At 37.5% G+C, this 19,949-nt stretch overlaps 1 protein-coding gene across 1 annotated transcript in view; it reads right to left on the bottom strand.

Annotated features, from left to right (window-relative positions):
• Positions 1–19,949, bottom strand: part of NYAP2 (neuronal tyrosine-phosphorylated phosphoinositide-3-kinase adaptor 2) — a 244,088-nt gene that overhangs the window by 142,772 nt on the left and 81,367 nt on the right. The window contains exon 2 of the mRNA XM_059927443.1: positions 4,396–4,697. Coding sequence (XP_059783426.1) covers positions 4,396–4,697 — 302 coding nt within the window. The remainder of the gene's footprint in view (positions 1–4,395; positions 4,698–19,949) is intronic.

The following is a 19,949-nucleotide window of genomic DNA, read 5'->3' as shown; positions in this document are numbered from 1 at the left end:
ATTTAAAAACTTCCAACTAACAAAAGTCCAGAACCAGATGGCTTCACAGGCAAATTCTATCAAACATTTAGAGAAGAGCTAACACCCATCCTTCTGAAACTCTTCCAAAAAATTGCAGAGGAAAGAACACTCCCAAGCTCATTCTATGAGGCCACTATCACCCTGATACCAAAACCAGACAAAGATGTCACAAAAAAAGAAAATTACAGGCCAATATCACTGATGAACATAGATGCAAAAATCCTCAGCAAAATACTATCAAACCGAATCCAACAACACATTAAGTGGATCATACACCATGATCAAGTGGGATTTATCCCAGGGATGCAAGGATTCTTCAGTATTCGCAAATCAATCAATGTGATGATACACCATATTAACAAACTGAAGAATAAAAACCATATGATCATCTCAATAGACACAGGAAAAGCTTTTGATAATATTCAACACACATTTATGATAAAAACTCTCCAGAAAGTGGGCATAGAGGGAACCAACCTCAACATAATAAAGGCCTTATACCTCCTATTTATTTTTAATATATATGCTACACTAAACTAAAATGTCATGTTATTCAAGCCTATTAATAGGTAGTAAGTACACATTTAAAATCCTATGAACTTACATTTGTATAGCAATTTCTTTTTATCATGCCCCATTGTGGCCATTAGCCCACTGGCTTGTCATAAGCCTGTGAGGGAGGCAGTATGATCAGTTTTCAGTGCTTTATAATCATTTTAAAGGTAAAGAAACAGTCTCATTAGATCACCGGCCCAAAGTCAATGTTGGCCTGTAGATTCTAAGTACAGTCCCTTTTGCCTGCACCACAGAGCATGTCTAGGAATGATGCTGCTGAGAAATGGGATATGTGTTGACCTGAGCAATGGGAACGCAGGATGAGAATTTGCATGGTTCCTGCATTTTCTACATCCTACACAAGACACAGCTTCTCAGGCCTCTCCTCCTTTCTAGTTAACTCCCATTATTTCATCTGATCTTTCCTCAATCTAAGCAGGTATAACACTGAAGCAATACAAAGGGCAATTAAAATATTTATCACATATTTATGATCAATTTATCTTCTCTACTGTACATGTTTTTAAAGGTGTTATTATAACAGATCCTAAAATGGAATAGTAAATATATATTTTCAATATGACAGAATTACAATTTTTAAAAGCTAAATTATAATTTTCTTTGTATGGGAGTTTTGGTTGTATTCATAACTAAACTATTTCTTTCCTACTCTGAAAAGCTGTTTTGCTACAGGTCCAGTTCTTTTTTACTTTTAACCACAAGGAAGTCATAAGCCCCTACTTAAATAGAAGCTGGTTACCATGGAAATCATTCTAATGCCACTGAATCAATATTTTGATTTTGCTGACATTTAATGCAAAAAGACAGACTAAGATTTATAAAAGTCACTTTTCATCTTTGTTATAATTTTGATAGCTAGAAAAATTGTAAAGAAAACATATGTTCCGTAATGAACTCCAGTTAACTCACAATTATAAAGAATTGCGGATTCATAAAAGAACAATCTACATATTTATATAATTTTGGCTTTGAGTACACACATATGCATGCATGCATTTGGACTCAAGATTTTTTTCCCATGTTTCAACTGAGCCCTGATTCTCTCCTGTTACTGAAGTCATAACTTGGTAGAAGAGATTTGAATATATCCAGTTTTGCAATTGCCTTTTGATTAAGTGTTCTGAAGAGAAGGTGAAATTTGCATTGAGAATCACTCTTCCACAGAAGTTGACCATTTCTGCACTGAATCTAAATAGTCCATCTGGTCCATTGACCACCCTCAAAGAGGCACTACAGCTGAAGGCTCCTCAACCCATCCTTAGAGGTCCTTCTGAGGAAAGATGCTGAACTTGAACCTAGTGTTTAATAAGCCTCACTGACTATAAAGTTGTTTTCCAAGTCTGAGATAAGTCTTTGCTGCTGCTGTAATTTACTCACTGTCTCCTCTTCTGTCCTCAGAAGGAATAAAGATAACAGAGCTGCTGTCTTCTGTTTGATAACTAGCTATTTAGAGGCTTAGATCTTTAGATGGTGAAGGGATCTGAAAAAATTATGAGCTTCTCTACTTCAGGAATTAGCTACCTACAGCATCTCAAATGAATGGTAATGAGCTCTATTCTTAAGACAATTGAATCACCACTCAAATGTTTCTTCTGTGGGACAATCATGATTTTCCACATGTGTCTACTTTGAATGCCCCAGGTCCCCTTCCTGGGGGGTGCTATTCGGAAGTGTATACGTTACACTGCTTCCAGGAATGTTTCCAGAAGCATTACACCCCTGATAACACACACCTTACTGTCTGCTTGCCTTGTCTGTTTCATTTTCCCCTCCCCTTCCAATGGGTCTTTTATTCCTCTTTATTCTTGAATCATTCTAGGCCCTCATCATTCAGAGACCACTGTTCCAAATCAGTAACCTGCTTTTGAAAACAATCTAATGTAAATAATTATGCAGTTTTCTGGCAGTAAAAGTAGGAAAGGGGTGATTTTTGGCAACAAGATCACAGGATATAAAGAGAAATGAAAGGCACCGTATATCAATAGCAGAGGAAACTTAGGAACAATATTTAAAATTTACAAAAGGCAGATCTCTAGAGCCTTTTAGTTTATTAACAAGTAAATGAAACACTTAAATCGTCTCTAAAACATCAATGTGTTACAAGTTGATGACCTTGACTCATGAGAAAAAAGGCTCAGAATTCTAATCTATTCCAAGACATCAGAGGAACAATAGAGTTACACAAACAAACAGACACACAGACACACACACATCTTCATTGCAATGATATTGATTATAGCAAAACAAACTGGAACCAACCTAAGACTTCATCAAAGAGATAATGATTAAATAAAGTATCATGATGTATATGACCCTCCTAAAAATGATGTTTCCCAACAAACTGAATGCCATGGAAAATAGTCACAAGAAAATAACTGAAAATATAAAACACAGAACTCTATGCACTAGGATTTCGATTTCGTAAATATACATATACACATGTTATTCACATATATAATCGCACAAACACACACTCATGATATATTTTCACGTATATGTGAAGTAGGAAAAAACTGAGCATAAGTGGAGATTTTCCCTATAGAATGCATGGATTCGCTCCATCTCCAGGCACTTATTTGTATTCTTCAATATACTCTGAGGCTTTTTTTTTTTTTTTTTTTTTTTTTGGCTAAATAGGCACTTGGACACCGATATGGGAGAAAGGAGAGATGAGGCTACTAGAAAAGATGGTACATGCTTCCTGGGCACCCGTCTCATGGACTAGGTTTGAGCTTCGGTGGAAGGATTTAGAGCAGAAGATGAGGGGGCTTTTGTGAGTGACTGGGGAGCCCAGGTGACAAAGAAACCTACCCAGCTGAGGAAAGGACCACCTGGCTTCCACTCTCTGCTGCAAGCTACTGGGAAACTTGGAACACTGGGCGCCCAGGGGAGCCAACTGGGGAGAATGTCAGGGACAGACAGGGTAAGAGAAAGACCTTGGGACCTCATAGAGCCATGCTCTCAAGCTGGCCACTGACAGCACTGGACAGCCTGAAGCATTTTCCACAACTGACACACAAAAATCTGAATGCGCCTGTATCAAAACACACTTGCAACTACTCTCCCACCAAGGGACTCTCAGGAAAAACTCAGGAAAGCTGAAACTTATTTATTCAAGCAAGGCTAAAGAGCTGGTGAGATATGGTGTTAACCTGGCCTAATTTATAATCATAGACCAGCAAGGAGACTAAGATATATTTGATTTATGTATTTCATGGCTGAGGAAAAATATAAATATAGGTAGAAATAGAATAGAGATTGAAGTAGAGACTTTAATATGTATACGTGCACACGTGTGTGTATACTACAAACGTACACACATGCATGCATAAATTCATATTCACTGGAAGGAAGTACAGCAAAATGTTAAAAAAAATGATCATTTCTAAAGATGATTACAATTTTTCTTCTTTATATTTTCCTGCATTACAAAGCTCCCTAATGATCACATGACACTTCTATAATCATACAAATAATACTAATAAAAGCAAGAAAATATAAATTTTAGACATATTGCTAGGCAAAATAATTTTCTAATGATTCAAAGCTTTAAGGGGGCTAGAAAACTCATATACTGCTTTCCCTTTCCGATGATATAAATTAAATACATTTTTCTGGGTGTCATTTGACAACACCCAGATAAATAGCCATCCCCCCTGGATTCCTCTTTTCTAAGACTCAGGGGGAGGGAGACAGGGCTATGCGACCCAGGGAGGAAGGCAGATGCTGGTTAGTATGCGGACCCTGACACGTGGCCTGAAGTCTCTTTCTAAGTGAAGTGGGCCTGGCGGGTTTTACCTTCGTTCCGCTCGGGGCCTTTCCCGCTCTTACTGGCCGCCGTGCTGTTGACCGTCTCGGACGACGTGCTCAGCTTGGTGCTGGGGTCCCGCTTGGGCTTCGGGGGTGGTTGTCTCCGGGAGCTACAGCTGCTGTCATCGTCTGTGCCCCCGACCGAGTGCAGCGACTGCGACCTCACAGAGAAGCCACTGGAGCAAGGATGGGGCAGCCTGTCCTGAGGAGCGGGCATCGTCATGAATCCCATGCGGAAGTGTTTGCCCACGTAAGTTCCTTCGTGGCCTCGCCCTACTTCTCCACCTATGCTGTAAAAGAAAGACGAAACCCGCGCCAAGTGAGCCAGGATGTGCAAGATCATGGGCACAAGCATATCTATAACTGTTGATAGTTCACATTTTAACTTGACACTGGTGAAGAAGCGTTTCCAATAACATGAAAATATTCTATGCTTTTGCATTCAATATGACAGTAAAGCAAATAAAATTTGATCATAATCAGAAATTCTGGTATCCTGGTATCCACATACTCTCAAAATAGTATTCTAAAGAAAAAAAAAAAGTTACCACATAGCACATTTCATCTTCAATTGCTTGTCTCTACTTTCAGGTAAATCTTGTCTGTGGCTTAAAAAGGAAACAAGAATTCCTGGTGACAATGACTTGTAGACTGCCTTTTTTTTTTTTTTTTTAATTTTTATTGGAGTATAGTTGATCTCCAATGTTGTGTTAGTTTCAGGTGTACAGCAAAGTGAATCAGTTATCCATGTACATATATCCATGCTTTTTTAGATTCATTTCCCATATAAGCCATTACAGAGTATTAAGTAGAGTTCCCTGTGCTATGCAGTAGGTTCTTATTAGTTATCTATTTTATATATAGTAGTGTATATATGTCATAGACTTTTGACACATGACTGAGGTCAAAGGGGCAGCATTTGAAACTCTTCTCCACTTCATCAAGATCATCTCTACTTTTACCTAGTTAATATAGAGGGAAAAACAAAACAACAACAACAACAAAAGGTGTTCTGTTACCAGTACAAGGGGGGAGAGAGAGATAGGAAGTGAAGAGGAGGTAAAGGAAGGAAGGGAAGGAGGGAGGGAGGGAGGGAGGAAAGAAGGAAGGAAGGAAGGAAGGGGAAAATACTTGCTTAAATCAATAGAATAATTGTTAATCTCTCTCAGGTTTCCAGAATCCTTTGGTTACACTAGTAACTTAGTTCTACTAATAAATTAGTCTCACAGAATAAAATAGCATCTAATAAAGAGGTGTATCAAGAGTTAAAATCTCATCTGATCCTAGGATAGTTCTATTCAGAGTATGCAAAGTTTCCAAATGTAAGGTTTTTAAGTTTTACATTGGAAAGTTCGAACAGAAATTTTAAAATATATAAGAAAACTCTCTCAGTTTGAAGCTCAGTTAATCATATAGGAAATGACTGTTGGGTGCCTTTCTATTCTATTAAGTAATGGTGACCCTATGAAGAAAAAGGACATGAATGTCAATATGAATTTTTAAGAGAGGTTTTTCTAGAGTCATCCCCATTTTTGCTCATTCATCAATAAAGAAAACAAAAAGAAGAATTGTTAGAAATATTTGGTTGATTTTCTTAGACATGTATGAAGTAAAAAAGTATCTTTGAATATATGAATTTTGGAAGCCTGTTGAGTCTACCTTTCCAGATATAAATTTATTTGGGCCTTTCTTTAATCGTAATTTTAGCTGGCTCTTTATTGTATCTTTCATGACTCTAATGTTTGTCATACATTTTACATTCCACTGGGAAATATCATGGTAAATATTTGTTTTTCCCCCTTCGCTGAAGGAGTTATGACAATTATATGACCCTTGTGAATAGAGCCAGAAAGGATTCAACAAGAATATGTGACTCTGATTCTGGTATTTAATTCTGATCACAACTTGCTATTCAACCACAAATTTTTTTTATATTTATTTCATTTTTTTCCTGAGTATTATGAGTCGATATTCAGATACTAGATATACTATCTTTGCAAAGCAAAATGAAGAAATATCCGTGCACTAACCAGAGCAGTGGATATCTAGAAGCATGAATGAAATCAAGGAAATGTCTAAGTGGAAGTTTTCACATTGTAGTGGTCAGTATCCTAGATCCATGTAGTGTTTTCACGCATTTCACGTTCTATGCTTTCTTCAAGAACATCAGCCAAAAATTAAACTAGAATAAATTCAGATGGAATGGTTTGTGAAAAATCAGTAAGAATTTAAGGCAGAATGGTGTGGTGGAGGTGAGATCAGGGTATGATGGAATGTGAAGATTTGTCATTGATTTGTGATGATTGTGACCTTAATCTTTCTCATAGAAGATGAAATATTTGATCTCATCTAACTTTGCCTCAATCATTTTGCATGTCTTTTCCTTATTTCTGCTGCCATATCACTGAATAAAAGGTGATTTGAGGATTATTTAGACAGTCATTCCCAGTAATATATCCACGTGAGGGGATTTATGCATGTATTAATGCACATAGGCATTTATGAGAGTTATGAGGAATATTTGTATCAGCAATTTCTCTGTTACTTTTGACCTAAATAGAGCCTGCACATTTTCCCAGACAGATAATTAGCTCTGTTGCTTCAAAATTACATTTTTTCAGCATAAAACAATTTCCTGTAACTCTCTATCCTTTTGTTCATATATGTAATGTATACACACATAGACACACACACACACACACACACACACACACACAGAAACACTTTTTCCAAAGAGAAATTCAGTGTATGCTTTAAACAATGGCAGGTCTCAGGTACAAATTCAATTTGACCAGGCTGTGAATGCAGGATGAAAATGTGGGGCTAAGGTAAGTTGGATAGAAAGGCCATCATCCAAGGCTAAGGGTAAGCAATAAAGGTTATGGTACACCTAGGTTCAAGAGACCAGTAAAGATGATTAATCAAAAGGAAATTGAAGATTATGAAACATAGCATACAACTAATTCCTGAATTTAGGATAGCACCATGAGGAGTTTTTTTAAAATTCCTAGACTCATACTAAGGACAAATACCTAATCATATTTGTTGAATCAGAATCTCTGTAGCCAGTTAGCCATACTCTGTAGCCAATGAGTTTCTTAAAAACTATATCCAGATGTTTTTGATGTAGTCAATCCAGAAACCCCCAGAAACATTAAGAACAATAGTTAGAGACATTAATGAGCAGACATCTGTTAGTTAGAAACAGCCAGGGAAACAGAGTTATCAGAAAGTGGGACAAAGGAGACTTACCAGAGACCAGGCAAAATATCACAGATAAGACAAGGTACAATGTATTAGTCAGATCTTGTTAGGTTATCCTGAAGTAACAAATAATCCCCTATTCTTAGTTATTTTTAACAACACAGGTTTACTTCTTGCTTGTATTCATTGGGTCAGCTGTGCATCAGCTGTGGCTGTATTCCACATGTCTTTTTCATTCTCGGATCTAGCCCCTACTGAGATATGTTCTCATGGCAGAGAGAGAAAAGCACTCACAGAACCACACAGTGTCTCTTAAAGCTTCTGCTCAGATGGGGCATGTGATCTTGAACTCACATTCCATTGGCTAAAACCAGTCTTATGGCCAAGTTTGATGTCAATGGAGTGGGGATAGATTCTCTTCCAACAGGAAATCACTGCAAGTTACATGACAATATGTGGGGATGCATAGTCCTCTTCCAGGTAGGGGACCAAATACAGGTACAGCACTTGTAGCATATGCCTCTGAGATCTCCCTTCAAGAGGGAACTTGACATTAGGAATGAAGTTAGCTGACAACTAGTGACCCATTGAGGGGTTTTGTGCTTCTTGCCCCCATAATTCTGGTCTCTACCTAGTTAGAAGTCTTGGTCTCCAAAGCGAACACACTCTTTCTCGAAGATACAGTAAGGGTCCCATTGAACAACAAGGCTATAGCTGCCTCCTAAGTAATTGGAGCTCCCTTTGTATAGTGGCGAGCAGACAAGAAGACAGGTCTCCATTGTGGAAGAGATCACGGACCCTGATCAGTAGGAAGAGGCGGAGCTGCTGTTACAAGATGGTTCAGAGAGAAAAATGTATGGGACCCCTCTGGTTACTCCCTTGCCCAGCTGTGAGTTTGAAAGGTCACCTGCAGCAACCTGGCCCGAGAAGGTTTTGTTGACCAGATGTCCCAACCTCTCGTTAAATTAGTCTCACCACCGGGCAAGACACTGAGACCAGCAGAGATGTTAGTTGAGAGTGAGAGTGAGGTGGATTTAGAATAAGTGTGGGAGGAGGGAGATAATGCATATCAGTTGCAAGCCCCATATGAAGTGCAGTGAAAGGAGCTATAGTTTCTCACACCAACTGTCCCCTTGTAAGTTTTCCCTCATGAAGCATCCAACAGGATCCATGAAAGAGCTGGTCCCCAAACCTGCAGAAGAGCATCTGCTGAGCATAAGGGGTGAATTGTGGCAGCCATGAAACTTCTCTAAGGACAGCACTTAGCTGACAGCCCCCAGCCATAGAGTCTTCAAATCGGATGCAGCATTTAGGTCAAGGCCACTCTGCCCATGGAAAGCTCCTAGCTAACAGCTGAGCATATGAGGTATGGGACCTGGCTATTTCTGCCCAGCATGGGAGTCCTTGTGTCTGAGTTTCCCTGTTGGGTTGGCTGAGACTTCCCCATAGCTACACCATGGTCTGAAGCTCTTCCTATCCAATTATTTTTCCTTCCCCTTCTCCTTTCACAGGTGTCATGCTACATTGTGGTCTGAGGCTTTTTCTGCCTATTCCTGCTCCCTCCTTATCCCAGGCATTCTCCTCAATAAATCTCTCCCTCTAAATTTCATCTATCTTGGTATCTGCTTTCTGGAGGTCATGAACAAACATACTTGGGAACGATCATACAATCTATGACATTCAGAAACCAAAGAAGCAAGAAAGAGAAAGCCTAATAACAAAAGTGAGACCCCAGAAATAAGAAATGCCTGTGAAAATAGGGCAGTCTCTTGCTTCAGACTGAGTATTTAAATGCTGGTTGGGAAAGTAGGAACTAACTCCACTATAGGAATACTTGGCTTGAAGTGAAAGTTACGTGGGCTGAAGAAAGCAGTCTTTTTGCAGTAAGACTCTAGTGCTCAAGATAGATTAAGCCTGACACATCTCATGTTATAAAAATAAAAATAAGTTTCATAACCCTGAATTTAAAGAAGTACACTTTTTCTCACACAATGAAGGTAATGTTGCAAGACGTAGTTGTCTGTTGGTTTGTTTGTCTATTATAAAATTAAAAAAAATAAAGTACTACTTAAATCAAAGCAAGTTGTTTCCCTAGAAGTAATTGATAAAATATTTGTAAACTTCTCCAAAAAAGTTACTGGCTTATGAACAGACCTGGACATTTGTGCTCTGGAATCACTGAGTTGTGGTTTCTATCCTCAGTTCCACCATTTAGCACCTCTACTTTAGTTGCTGATCCCAAAGACCATTTCCTTAAGAGATAAATAGTAGTATTAGCCTCATGGAATTGTTATCAAGTTTACCTGAAATGCTACATATGAAGCATTTAGCATGGAATCTGACATATCATATGCAGTCAATAATTTTAGCTTTACAATTCCTACTTTTAAATCCTGTCCTCCTGAATTTTGTTTATGGGATCATAATGTGCAATGTAAGGCCATATCTCTAAAAAAAGTGGTACGTGGTACCATGTAACCTCAAAAAACTGTGCACAAAGTCAAAACAAAATCTGACATTTAACTCAAGATAATCTAGGCAAACATAGTCTCCATGTCCTTAACTTTCTTCAGTACTTGCTTTGATTTTTTTTAAAGTACCTGTTGATCGGGACTGACAAAGAAAGGTACAAAACAAGAACTTCAGAGCTGCTTCGACAATGCTATTCAATAGAGATTGTTACTTGTCTTGCTGTCTTCTTGAAAATCCATCAACATTAATGTTTTATGTCACCTTCTGAGAAATGCTTCCTTTCAGAGATGAAAACACAACCCCTGAGAAGGGTGAGCTGCTAAGGTGAGATGTCAACTCTAAAAGTGACAGAGGCACTGCTTCTCTGTGTCATTTTGAAGCAAATATGTCAATATCTCATGGTAGAGTATTCCTGGGAACCACTGGAAAAAAAAAAAAAACCAGAATCCCGGTTCATATGTATACCCTCTTTCAAGGATATCTAGGAAGTTGGGATACAAACAGAGGTATTACCTAGGAGTTTGCTTCTTGCTTGGAATTTTTTTTTTTTTTTTTTTTGTAACAGTTCTATGAAGCTAAGCTCAAATATCCATCTCTAACACTGATGCATACTCCAGTATATTTTTACCTTTGCAAAGTTCTGAACCCCCTGGAATTTTTTCTGTTGATTTTTCAAGAAGATGTCTTTATCTGATATTAGGGAAAGGGATTATTCAATCATAAAGTCAATGGGGTAAATCTGAAAGGGAGGTGGAGACTATATCTCTAAAGGAGATAGTAAAATTTACCTGTGGGCAAGTTTACCACTGTCATCTGCTAAATATTCAAATCTTTCATGTTAGGCATTTTTATAATGAATGAGCAGAAGGAAATCAATATTGAGATTTTATTCATTAAAATTACTACTTAAAAAAGTTTATATTTGATGCTGTCTTCCTCTTGCCTTCTCTGCAGATACACAAGACCTAACACTGATGACCCTATGCTGCCCTGTGATTCCCGCTAGCCCACTCACCAGGGGGACCCCCGCTCTAGAACTTGCCCTTTCCCCCCTCAACACTGGCCTCTTCTAGGTATCATTTCCAGGTAAAACAATCTGTGCTTATGAAAAATTATACATAGAAAGAGCCAAAAGATTGGTATGTTATACTTTTTCCTATTTTGACAGGCAATATGCCTCAACCCATAGTCTGACTGTTAAGAGAGACGTGTGATTCATTACATCCTCCGTGATTTTTGACAGATGGAAATTGTCATACAATTCATCATCCCAGCCCCATTAGGCCTTGATGAGTACAAGTGGCACTTCACATCCACTCACCTTGAGCTTCATGCAGGCAAGAGTCCTGTGTTCTCGCTCACTGTTATAAACACTGTCACATTATAGGTGCTCAAACATACTTGTTTTATGAAGGAAAAAAATGAAGAAAGGAAGTAAATCCACTTTGGAGATAGATTAGATAGATAGATACATAGATACATAGATAGATAGATACATACATACATACACACATATATAGATACATAGATACATACATACATACACACATAGATAGATAGGTACATAGATAGATAGATAGATAGATAGATAGATAGATAGATAGATAGATAGATAGATAGTTGATAGATAGATAGATAGATGATAGAGGGCTTAGAGAATTTCATGGACACTTGTCATTTGTGCTTCCAAGGAATTCATTCTCCCTAATTCTGGCAATGATAAATCCTACGTGGAGATCAGTCTTCTTCCTCTCAGTCTAACATGTTACACAGACTCAGCCAATCAATCACTAGATCCGCCTGGCCACCATGACTATTGTAGCAACTGGCAAACTGGTGAATCAGAGTAAACCTGGGCACTGGGTAGCATCTCAAAGTGTCTCAGCCCTCTTGCCACTACAAAGAGAGACTAGTGGAACCAGGTCTGTGGCATCGTAGACCTGGATCTAGATGTGCCTGCAGCTAGGTAAATCCTAGGGCCCTTCAGTTTTGTCAAATACCAAATTCCATTTTGTTGAAGCCCAATTTAGTTGGGTTTTCTGGCACTTACATTGGAATACAGTCCTAAATGAGCCAGTACAATGCAGCAATTACTAAATAAATATTATTGGCTAACGTGTCAGAAAATGCAGTTGATATCAGGAAAGGACTAGGAATGACACAGGGCAGGAAATGAATGCATCATTCTTATTTATTGCTGGAAAATATCCTTCCTTTTTAACAGTATAAGTGGAAAAAATTAAGTGCTGAATAGGTTTGCCCCATATATATATTTTTGATCATGCAGTACACTTTGATGTGGAAACTTGGCTCCAGTAACATTAAACTGTGTTCATATTTTCGTCCAAATTGTTCACTCACCATTACCCTCAATGTCTTCCCTGAGCCCCACTTGCTTATTCAAAGCCATAACCTGTGGATTTCTTGCCTTAGGCACAAACATTCATTTTCACCACTTCATATCCTCCATGATATCTATTTTCTACTTTTGTGCTCCTAATATCTTAACTCTTCCTCATGCTTTTCCAGACATCAATTTCCGGTGTCTGGCTATTTATTGATGCTTCTTGGATCTTAAGGTCAAGTGTTAAAAACGGGATCTTTACACACCTTTTTATTACCTGCTGTGGTGAACTATAATAGCAAAACAAAACTAAATAAAACAAAACAATGGGAAAAAAGAAACTTGTCCCGAAGAGAAGGGATTCAGTTTCTAACTCCAGATGTTATATTTAAAATTGATATACTTAAGCACTATATTATTTCTCTTTGCTAAGATACTTCAACTCTGCCCAAAATTTGGTGTCTCAGAAAGAATATTAAATATGTAATCAACCATTGAGTAGCTACCTGATTTTAGGTAGGAGGCACATACTTTCTGAGCTTCCATTACCTTTATCTTTATATGAGGGAAATACTTTCCAGAGTTGTTGTAAGAAATTAAAATAAGATTTAAAAATGTCAAGGACACCTAGGAAGGTGTCCAATACAAGTTGAGGCTAGACAAATATTAAGGCGCCTTCCCTAACTTCCTGGTTTGCCAGGCAACTCTGTATCAGTTTTTACCTTACTGTATCCAGTTATAAGGAGGGCATTTTAATGATAAATTTCCAACCTATGGCACCATAAAAGAAAAAGTACTTTAACAGTATAAGGGCATTTTGCTTATTTCTGTAAGAGGGCTTTGACAATAATTGTCAGGCAATACACTTCCAAATCCAAATTAGGGGAGAAAAAAGATCTTGCTTGAAAATGAAGGAAAAGTAACAAAAATAAATAATTTATCTTTTCTGTCATAATTGTGGGTATAATATAGAGTTGGGCAAATTTTTGAATGGACTTTCTGGTTTTTTTCTGTCAAAACTCCATGATAATTCAAGATTTTTATGAAAGTTAGGGCTTAAGGTAATCATGGCTAGACTTATGCTTGAAAAACAAATATGTCATTATTTATCATAAGTGCTTATTGCCAAGAGTTTGAAGTTGATACTGCAGCCCATTGCTTTAATGCTTAGTCATAAAATAAAGTGAGGAGGTTAGAGTGGGGAGTAGAGAGATTTTTTTAACCTTTATCAAAGTTCCTATTATTCTCTTCTGAGTCTCTAAAGACATGGGACTGAAATCTAATGTTTATTAAAGCCAGAACAAATTCTATGGCACATCTTTAAAAGACTTATTTTTTACTTGAAACATGTCGAGTGCTTTTAAGATTAGCATATGTTATTATCTATGGTATTTTGGAATCTAAAATTAAAACATTCCTCATTTGTATATACAAATAATACTTCTCTACTCCTTAAAGTGTCATGGCTTGAAGAAGAGACAGTATATGGAAAATTCAAATCATATAATGATATTCAGATTCAACTTAGAATGTAGTTTACAGAAGTTCACATCGTGGGAGATCTTTTCCAAAAATTCAACCAAAGAAGGGGAGGTTCTGGAAAATATATTTTTTTATTTGTGTCTTCAAAACTAACATAAGCTTTGAATATGGTTTGAGAACATGCCAAGTTTTCACAAATGAGTTTAGCTAACCATATGTGGCTCATTTCTCAATCTAGAAGTAGAAGCTAGAAATACAGAATGTTACCATATAACAGCCTTGAACTTCCTGAGTAGAAGGCTACTTTAATGCCAGTTTAAAGTATAGTGATGAGTTTGGCTTTCTAAAAGTATCATTTTTATGGAGGAAGAAACAATTCCCTGTGTTGAGGCATTTAATTCATTTACTCACCATTTATTCACAAAGTATTTGAATGCCTACTCTTTGCTGGGCAGTGACCAGAGCAGAGGGGTCCGTGTCCTCAGGGCCTCACAGGCTATTGAACCAGCATGATTTACGTGCCATGCGATCAGATGTTCTCTCAGAGGAAGTACCAGGCAAGTACAATGGAAGCACAAGTCCTGGGGCCCCAACCATGGCTGAGGGTCTGGGAAGTCCCATGGGAGAGGAAGTGGCTTTTCAGCTCATGCAGAGCATGAGTAAGACTTAATCAGATAAGGGAGAGAAGTGGAGAGAAGAGAATATGTGTGCAGACATTTGGAATCGAGAGAAACTGAGAAATTAGAGTTATTTGGGTAGAACTTCATTGGACCTGTTCGTCTTGTAATTCCAGTGGCTGGAACTGTACTTGGCTCAAAGAGGGTACCCAGTAAACATTTATTAACTAAATGAATGGAGAACTGTATATATGATTGGGCATAATTCAAGAATAAACTCCCAGGTTTCTTAAGCATCAGGACGGATGAAGTTTTATTTAATTTCCTCCTTTCCTTCACTTGTCATTTTCTTAGTTTATGATGAAGGAGAAAGGAAAAATCTGAAAATACTCGCACACTGTTAATTCTTGTCCTTGTTATGAGTAATCCAAATGCAGGGATCAGCTTAATCCCCTCTTCTCCATCTCCCCTGGTCTGCCTGGGTTTAGGTGCTCGTAATTTCAGGACTAAATTAATGCAATTGCCTCTTAGCGGATCTTTCTCCTCGGTGCTGCCAGATTTATCCTTGTAAGTGCAGATTTGCTCATGTCACTACCTAAATTAAAACCCTTTGATAGCTTTTCTGTTTCTTCAGACGAAAAATCCAAACTTTTATGTGACACTCGTGGTCTTTTCAGATTTGGATCCTATACCAAGTCTCATCTGCAACATTCTCCTTCCTTGAACTTAAAATTACCCTAATATACATGTTCCCACTTTAACTTTGTTCCAGATTGTTGATTCAGGGATAAAATTCAAGATTGACTGTATGCAAAGGGTGGCAATGAGTCTTGAGGACACAGACAGGTTAAATTGTGACCTCAGCCAGCAGTCATGCTGCTCTGTCTGCTTGAGCTTCTTCCTTTGGCTAAATTATGTTTAAAGATCTAATTCAGATGTGGTTTCCTTGACAAAGGCTTCTATTATCAGCCAGGCTTTTTCAAGGTTGATCTCCAGGCCTCTGGCTGTCAGGGCTGTCAGAGAGCTCTGTCCTTCTCCGTATCAGAGCACCTCCTCTATGGCACTCTACAGTTGTCATCTGTGAGCTGATCTCTTCTGGTCTGTGAGCTGCTTGAGGGACAGACCATGAAGTATTTGCAGCAAGTGTAAAGTAAGTAGAGAAAATGGAAGGGAGGGAAAGATATGATCCATGAAAAATTGCTTGATATTTTCAGAGCCTTTCTTTTTAAAAACTCTTTGACTTAGGCATTTTCAAACTATCATTAGAAAGAAAAGCTGGCAGGACACTATGTGACTCAAGTATCCAATAATTATTTTCACTGTTGAAACAAAATGGAGCCTTTTAATAGCTACCTGTCATATGTTTATAGACAATCTGGATGCCTGAGATAACACAGTGGAAACCTCTAAACTAATTTTTATTTAACAAATCCCTGGATTAGATCTAATTCTTCTTTAACTTTGTAAAACATTTTGATCAACAGCCATGGCATTCTGAATGCCCATGGTTGATAGGCTCACTCACTTACGCTCAGAAGACTGAATGGTATGCTGATGATAGTTAAGTTTGCTCTCAAAACTGCTCATGTCAATTGCACTTGTTGCTGTAATTATATTATCAAATAGTATATAAATCAAAGAAACATGAGTTTGAAAAATTAGTGAGAATTTCTCTGAAAACTCTGTTGAAAAAACTATGTCAGTGGTTTGGAAGATACTCAATAAAAGGAGGTTTACTAAAAAAAATATGGTCTGGTTGGATGTGGTGAGATTACGGTAAATCTGTTAAATCTAAAAGGAGTCTGAACTATGTTTGTTTGTTTGCTTGTTTTTCCAAATGTCTTTAAATTGGGGCTCAGCTTTAAGGAAACTGAAACCAAATTAAAAAGTGAAAACTAATGGACATGTTTTGTGCATAAAGATTATATGGAAATCCAATTAGGGAAAACACACACAAATAAAAGACTCTATTGCCAAATTTGGTAAACAGTGTATATTTACAACTTTACAGTTTTAAAGAGTTTTATATGTGCTTATGTGTTTCTTTTTTTAATATTGCTCCAATTTTTAAATATTTTGTTTAATCAGTCCCAATTGTATTAGATCTAGATCCTCTATATTTATATTCTATAAAAAAAATCAACTAGCAAAGAGCCTGGCACACAGTAGAGGCTCAATAAGTCTCAAAAATGTTGGTTTCATTCCTACCAAAAAAAAAAAAAAAAATCCCACAAAATTATCAGCAAAGACTCCAAGATCATTGATTCAAAGGAAGTTTTTTAGAGATAGCCATTGAACTACAGAAAGTCAAATTTTTCTACAGGTATAATTATGTACAGTTAATAAAATAATGTAAAATGTTAATTTACTCACAGAAAATTATTTGAGCAATTATATTCTGAAAGCGCTTTGGAAATGGGTGCTGGAGGTAAACATATTTTCCTAGTGGTGATAACATACAAAGCAATGCCCTGAATTCAGGAAAGAACTAAACAATTCAAGAAAGCAGCAGATGCCATGCTTTTCAGTACCATTTCAATATATTTTCTCTTTTGAGAAGTTGGGTACCTAGTGACTTTCCCAGCCCCGACCATTATCCATGATGCCACATTAGATACTGCCATCACCTTTGAAAGCTTCTGCTGTTGTTGTGTGTGCAAAACTAGCAAGATATGCATCCCATTTTGCAGAGTCTGTATTATCCAAAATACTGGCAGAAAAGGACTAGTATACCCAAAGTTATTTCTGGTATGACTTTATATCCAGAAAAAGGATTTTTCCTTGCATCTGTAAACTCCCAAGTACATAACCACCTATTCATTTACCTTCTAGAAGACAGATGGTATAATTTGCCAAGCAAAATCAGAGAACTGGAATAAAAATGCTTTAGTGTCAGCTCTGTCTTAAACATAAGGCTTTCACCCTTTCTAAAAACTTGAAATATGCTATTAAGATGAATAGATGCCCCTTTGACACTCAAGGTCAATATGTTCCAAAACTAACTCAGCATCATCTCCCACTTCCCTCTGTTGAAACTTTGTCTTCAATAGCATCCTCATGCTATCAGTCACAGAGAACACAGAGAAACCCCCAAGTAATTTGACATCTACATTCTTCCTATGTACACACTGGTCAACAAATCCTTCCTCATCTCCTTTGATCTCACATCTGTCTCCTATTTTCCAAACTATCTACGAGGCTTTTATTAACTTTTTGTCTTGGCTACTAAGTGATATTCCTACTTGGATTCTCTATCTCAATTTCCCTATTCATTAACCTGAAGAAATAGTCCTAAAAAAGAAACAGGATTACCTCATTTCCCTTCTTTAGAGCTTTCAGGATTACCCAAAATAGAGTCCACTTTTTCCATAAGGCAATTCAGGCTTTGTATGTGTGACCCAACTTCCTTTCCACCCATTCACATAATTCTGGCTCCCTGGGGTCTCTTCCTCTTCAAACTATACCTCCACTTGAAAAAAATAAATTTCATGTTCATCAGAACCTAAACTGAATGCCATGTTCTCCCTGAACCTTTTATCAATACTCTCTCTCCTCTAGCTTGAATTTCTTGTGTATTATTTGTCACTTTCTGCCTTATAGCTATCATACACAAACATGAGATTCTAGAATTTTTGAGGATGGGGATCAAATTTTGTACATTTCTTTATCTCCCTTAGCGTTTGGTATGCTTCTTTGCACATAAAAAGTAACATGTCAGTGTTTAGGGATTTAAAGTAAATTTAGACAATAATTAAAAGGAATATATAGTTAATTATTTTAACTCATTATTTCTAGGTATATATTAAATTAAAGGATTGTAACTGTCTAGAAATTTTGCTTTAATAAATAAGTCTGGAAGACCAAAATTTTTAAAAAAAATCGTAGCAGTTTGGTTTGGAAGGAAGTGAAGATGTAAAATGAAATATAGAGAATAGGGCTTCCCTGGCGGCGCAGTGGTTGAGAATCTGACTGCCAATGCAGGGGACACGGGTTCGAGCCCTGGTCTGGGAAGATCCCACATGCCACGGAGCAACTGGGCCCGTGAGCCACAATTACTGAGCCTGCGCGTCTGGAGCCTGTGCTCCGCAACAAGAGAGGCCGCGATGGTGAGAGGCCCGCGCACCGCGATGAAGAGTGGTCCCCACTTGCCACAACTAGAGAAAGCCCTCGCACAGAAACGAAGACTCAACACAGTCATAAAGAAATAAATAAAAGAACGTGAATTTCTTAAAAAAAAAAAAAAAAATAGAGAATAAGTACATTATGTCATCCAGAAATTCCCAATCTCTAAAGGAGACAGAGCTCAAGATCTACAATTAAACAGGTCGTCAAGCCATTTTTTTTTTCCAGGAAGTACTGGTAAAGTGGAAAAAATCTATAATCTTTACATCTACAGAAAGAGACAGTATAGATCTCTCAGAGATAGACAGACAGACACACACACACAGAGAACACGTGCTTTTTCCACCCTAGTTAGGAGATTCTGTTTCTAGCTCTGCTCGTACATCATCATATGACCTCTGGGGAAATCATTTCTAAATAGATTCATTCATCTATCACTAGGGTAGAAATACCTTATCAAACAATCCCTCAGGATATTTGTGACATTAAAATGTGAGTGTAAAACAAGGTCAGGTTATATTCATGAAGTGTTTTTCCTATTTAACAACAGAAACTATTTTTCTATTGAACACACTATCTTGGCAAACTGGTAAGTCTGGGAACTGCACTCCTTGACATTTTTGAAGTCCATTTAAAAAAGAAATGCCTGCAATTCCAAAATCCAACCTTCCATCCCTCATCCATATAATCAGAGTGACGTGTAAATGTGAATCGCTAGAGATACTGCTTAAGAACTAAACGCTCATTCACAGATGCATTAGTTACCCTAAATGGAGTGGCCAATGTGCTGTCTTTATACAGAACAGGTTGTACATCTGCTTAATGCACCCGAATGCAGTAATATAAAAGATTGAAATATAGATGCCATGGACTGCTTACGCAGAGGCCATAAGCTTGGCTCTGTTTTTCTAGGATGACTTTTCGGGAACAATTCACTTTCCTTGACTGGTTTCCTTCAGACAAAATGATTGAATCTAATACACCATGTCAATGCTTGCACTTGGATTATTCACTTTAAGGTGCAGCCCTTAAGGGCTTCAGGGTCCAGTGTTAAAAATTTGCCTTTGATCAAACCTCATCCTCTCCCACACATCTTTATTCATAACAAATTAGAAGCTATTATCCCAACAGATTAGCAACAGTTTTAATGCCCACAATGCATCTTAAAATAAAAAGAAACAATTTCCCAGTTATCATGGATGCAGTATCTTAGTTGGCCTCATTATAATATTTATCATCTGTTATTTGTTGCCTGTGTTACACAGTAGTGAAAGATACATAGCCCTCAGGGTTTATCGTTT

The sequence above is a fragment of the Balaenoptera ricei genome, chromosome 7, assembly GCF_028023285.1.
Source record: "Balaenoptera ricei isolate mBalRic1 chromosome 7, mBalRic1.hap2, whole genome shotgun sequence".
NCBI classification, from domain to species: domain Eukaryota; kingdom Metazoa; phylum Chordata; class Mammalia; order Artiodactyla; family Balaenopteridae; genus Balaenoptera; species Balaenoptera ricei.
This window is presented reverse-complemented; position numbering and strand designations above follow the sequence as displayed.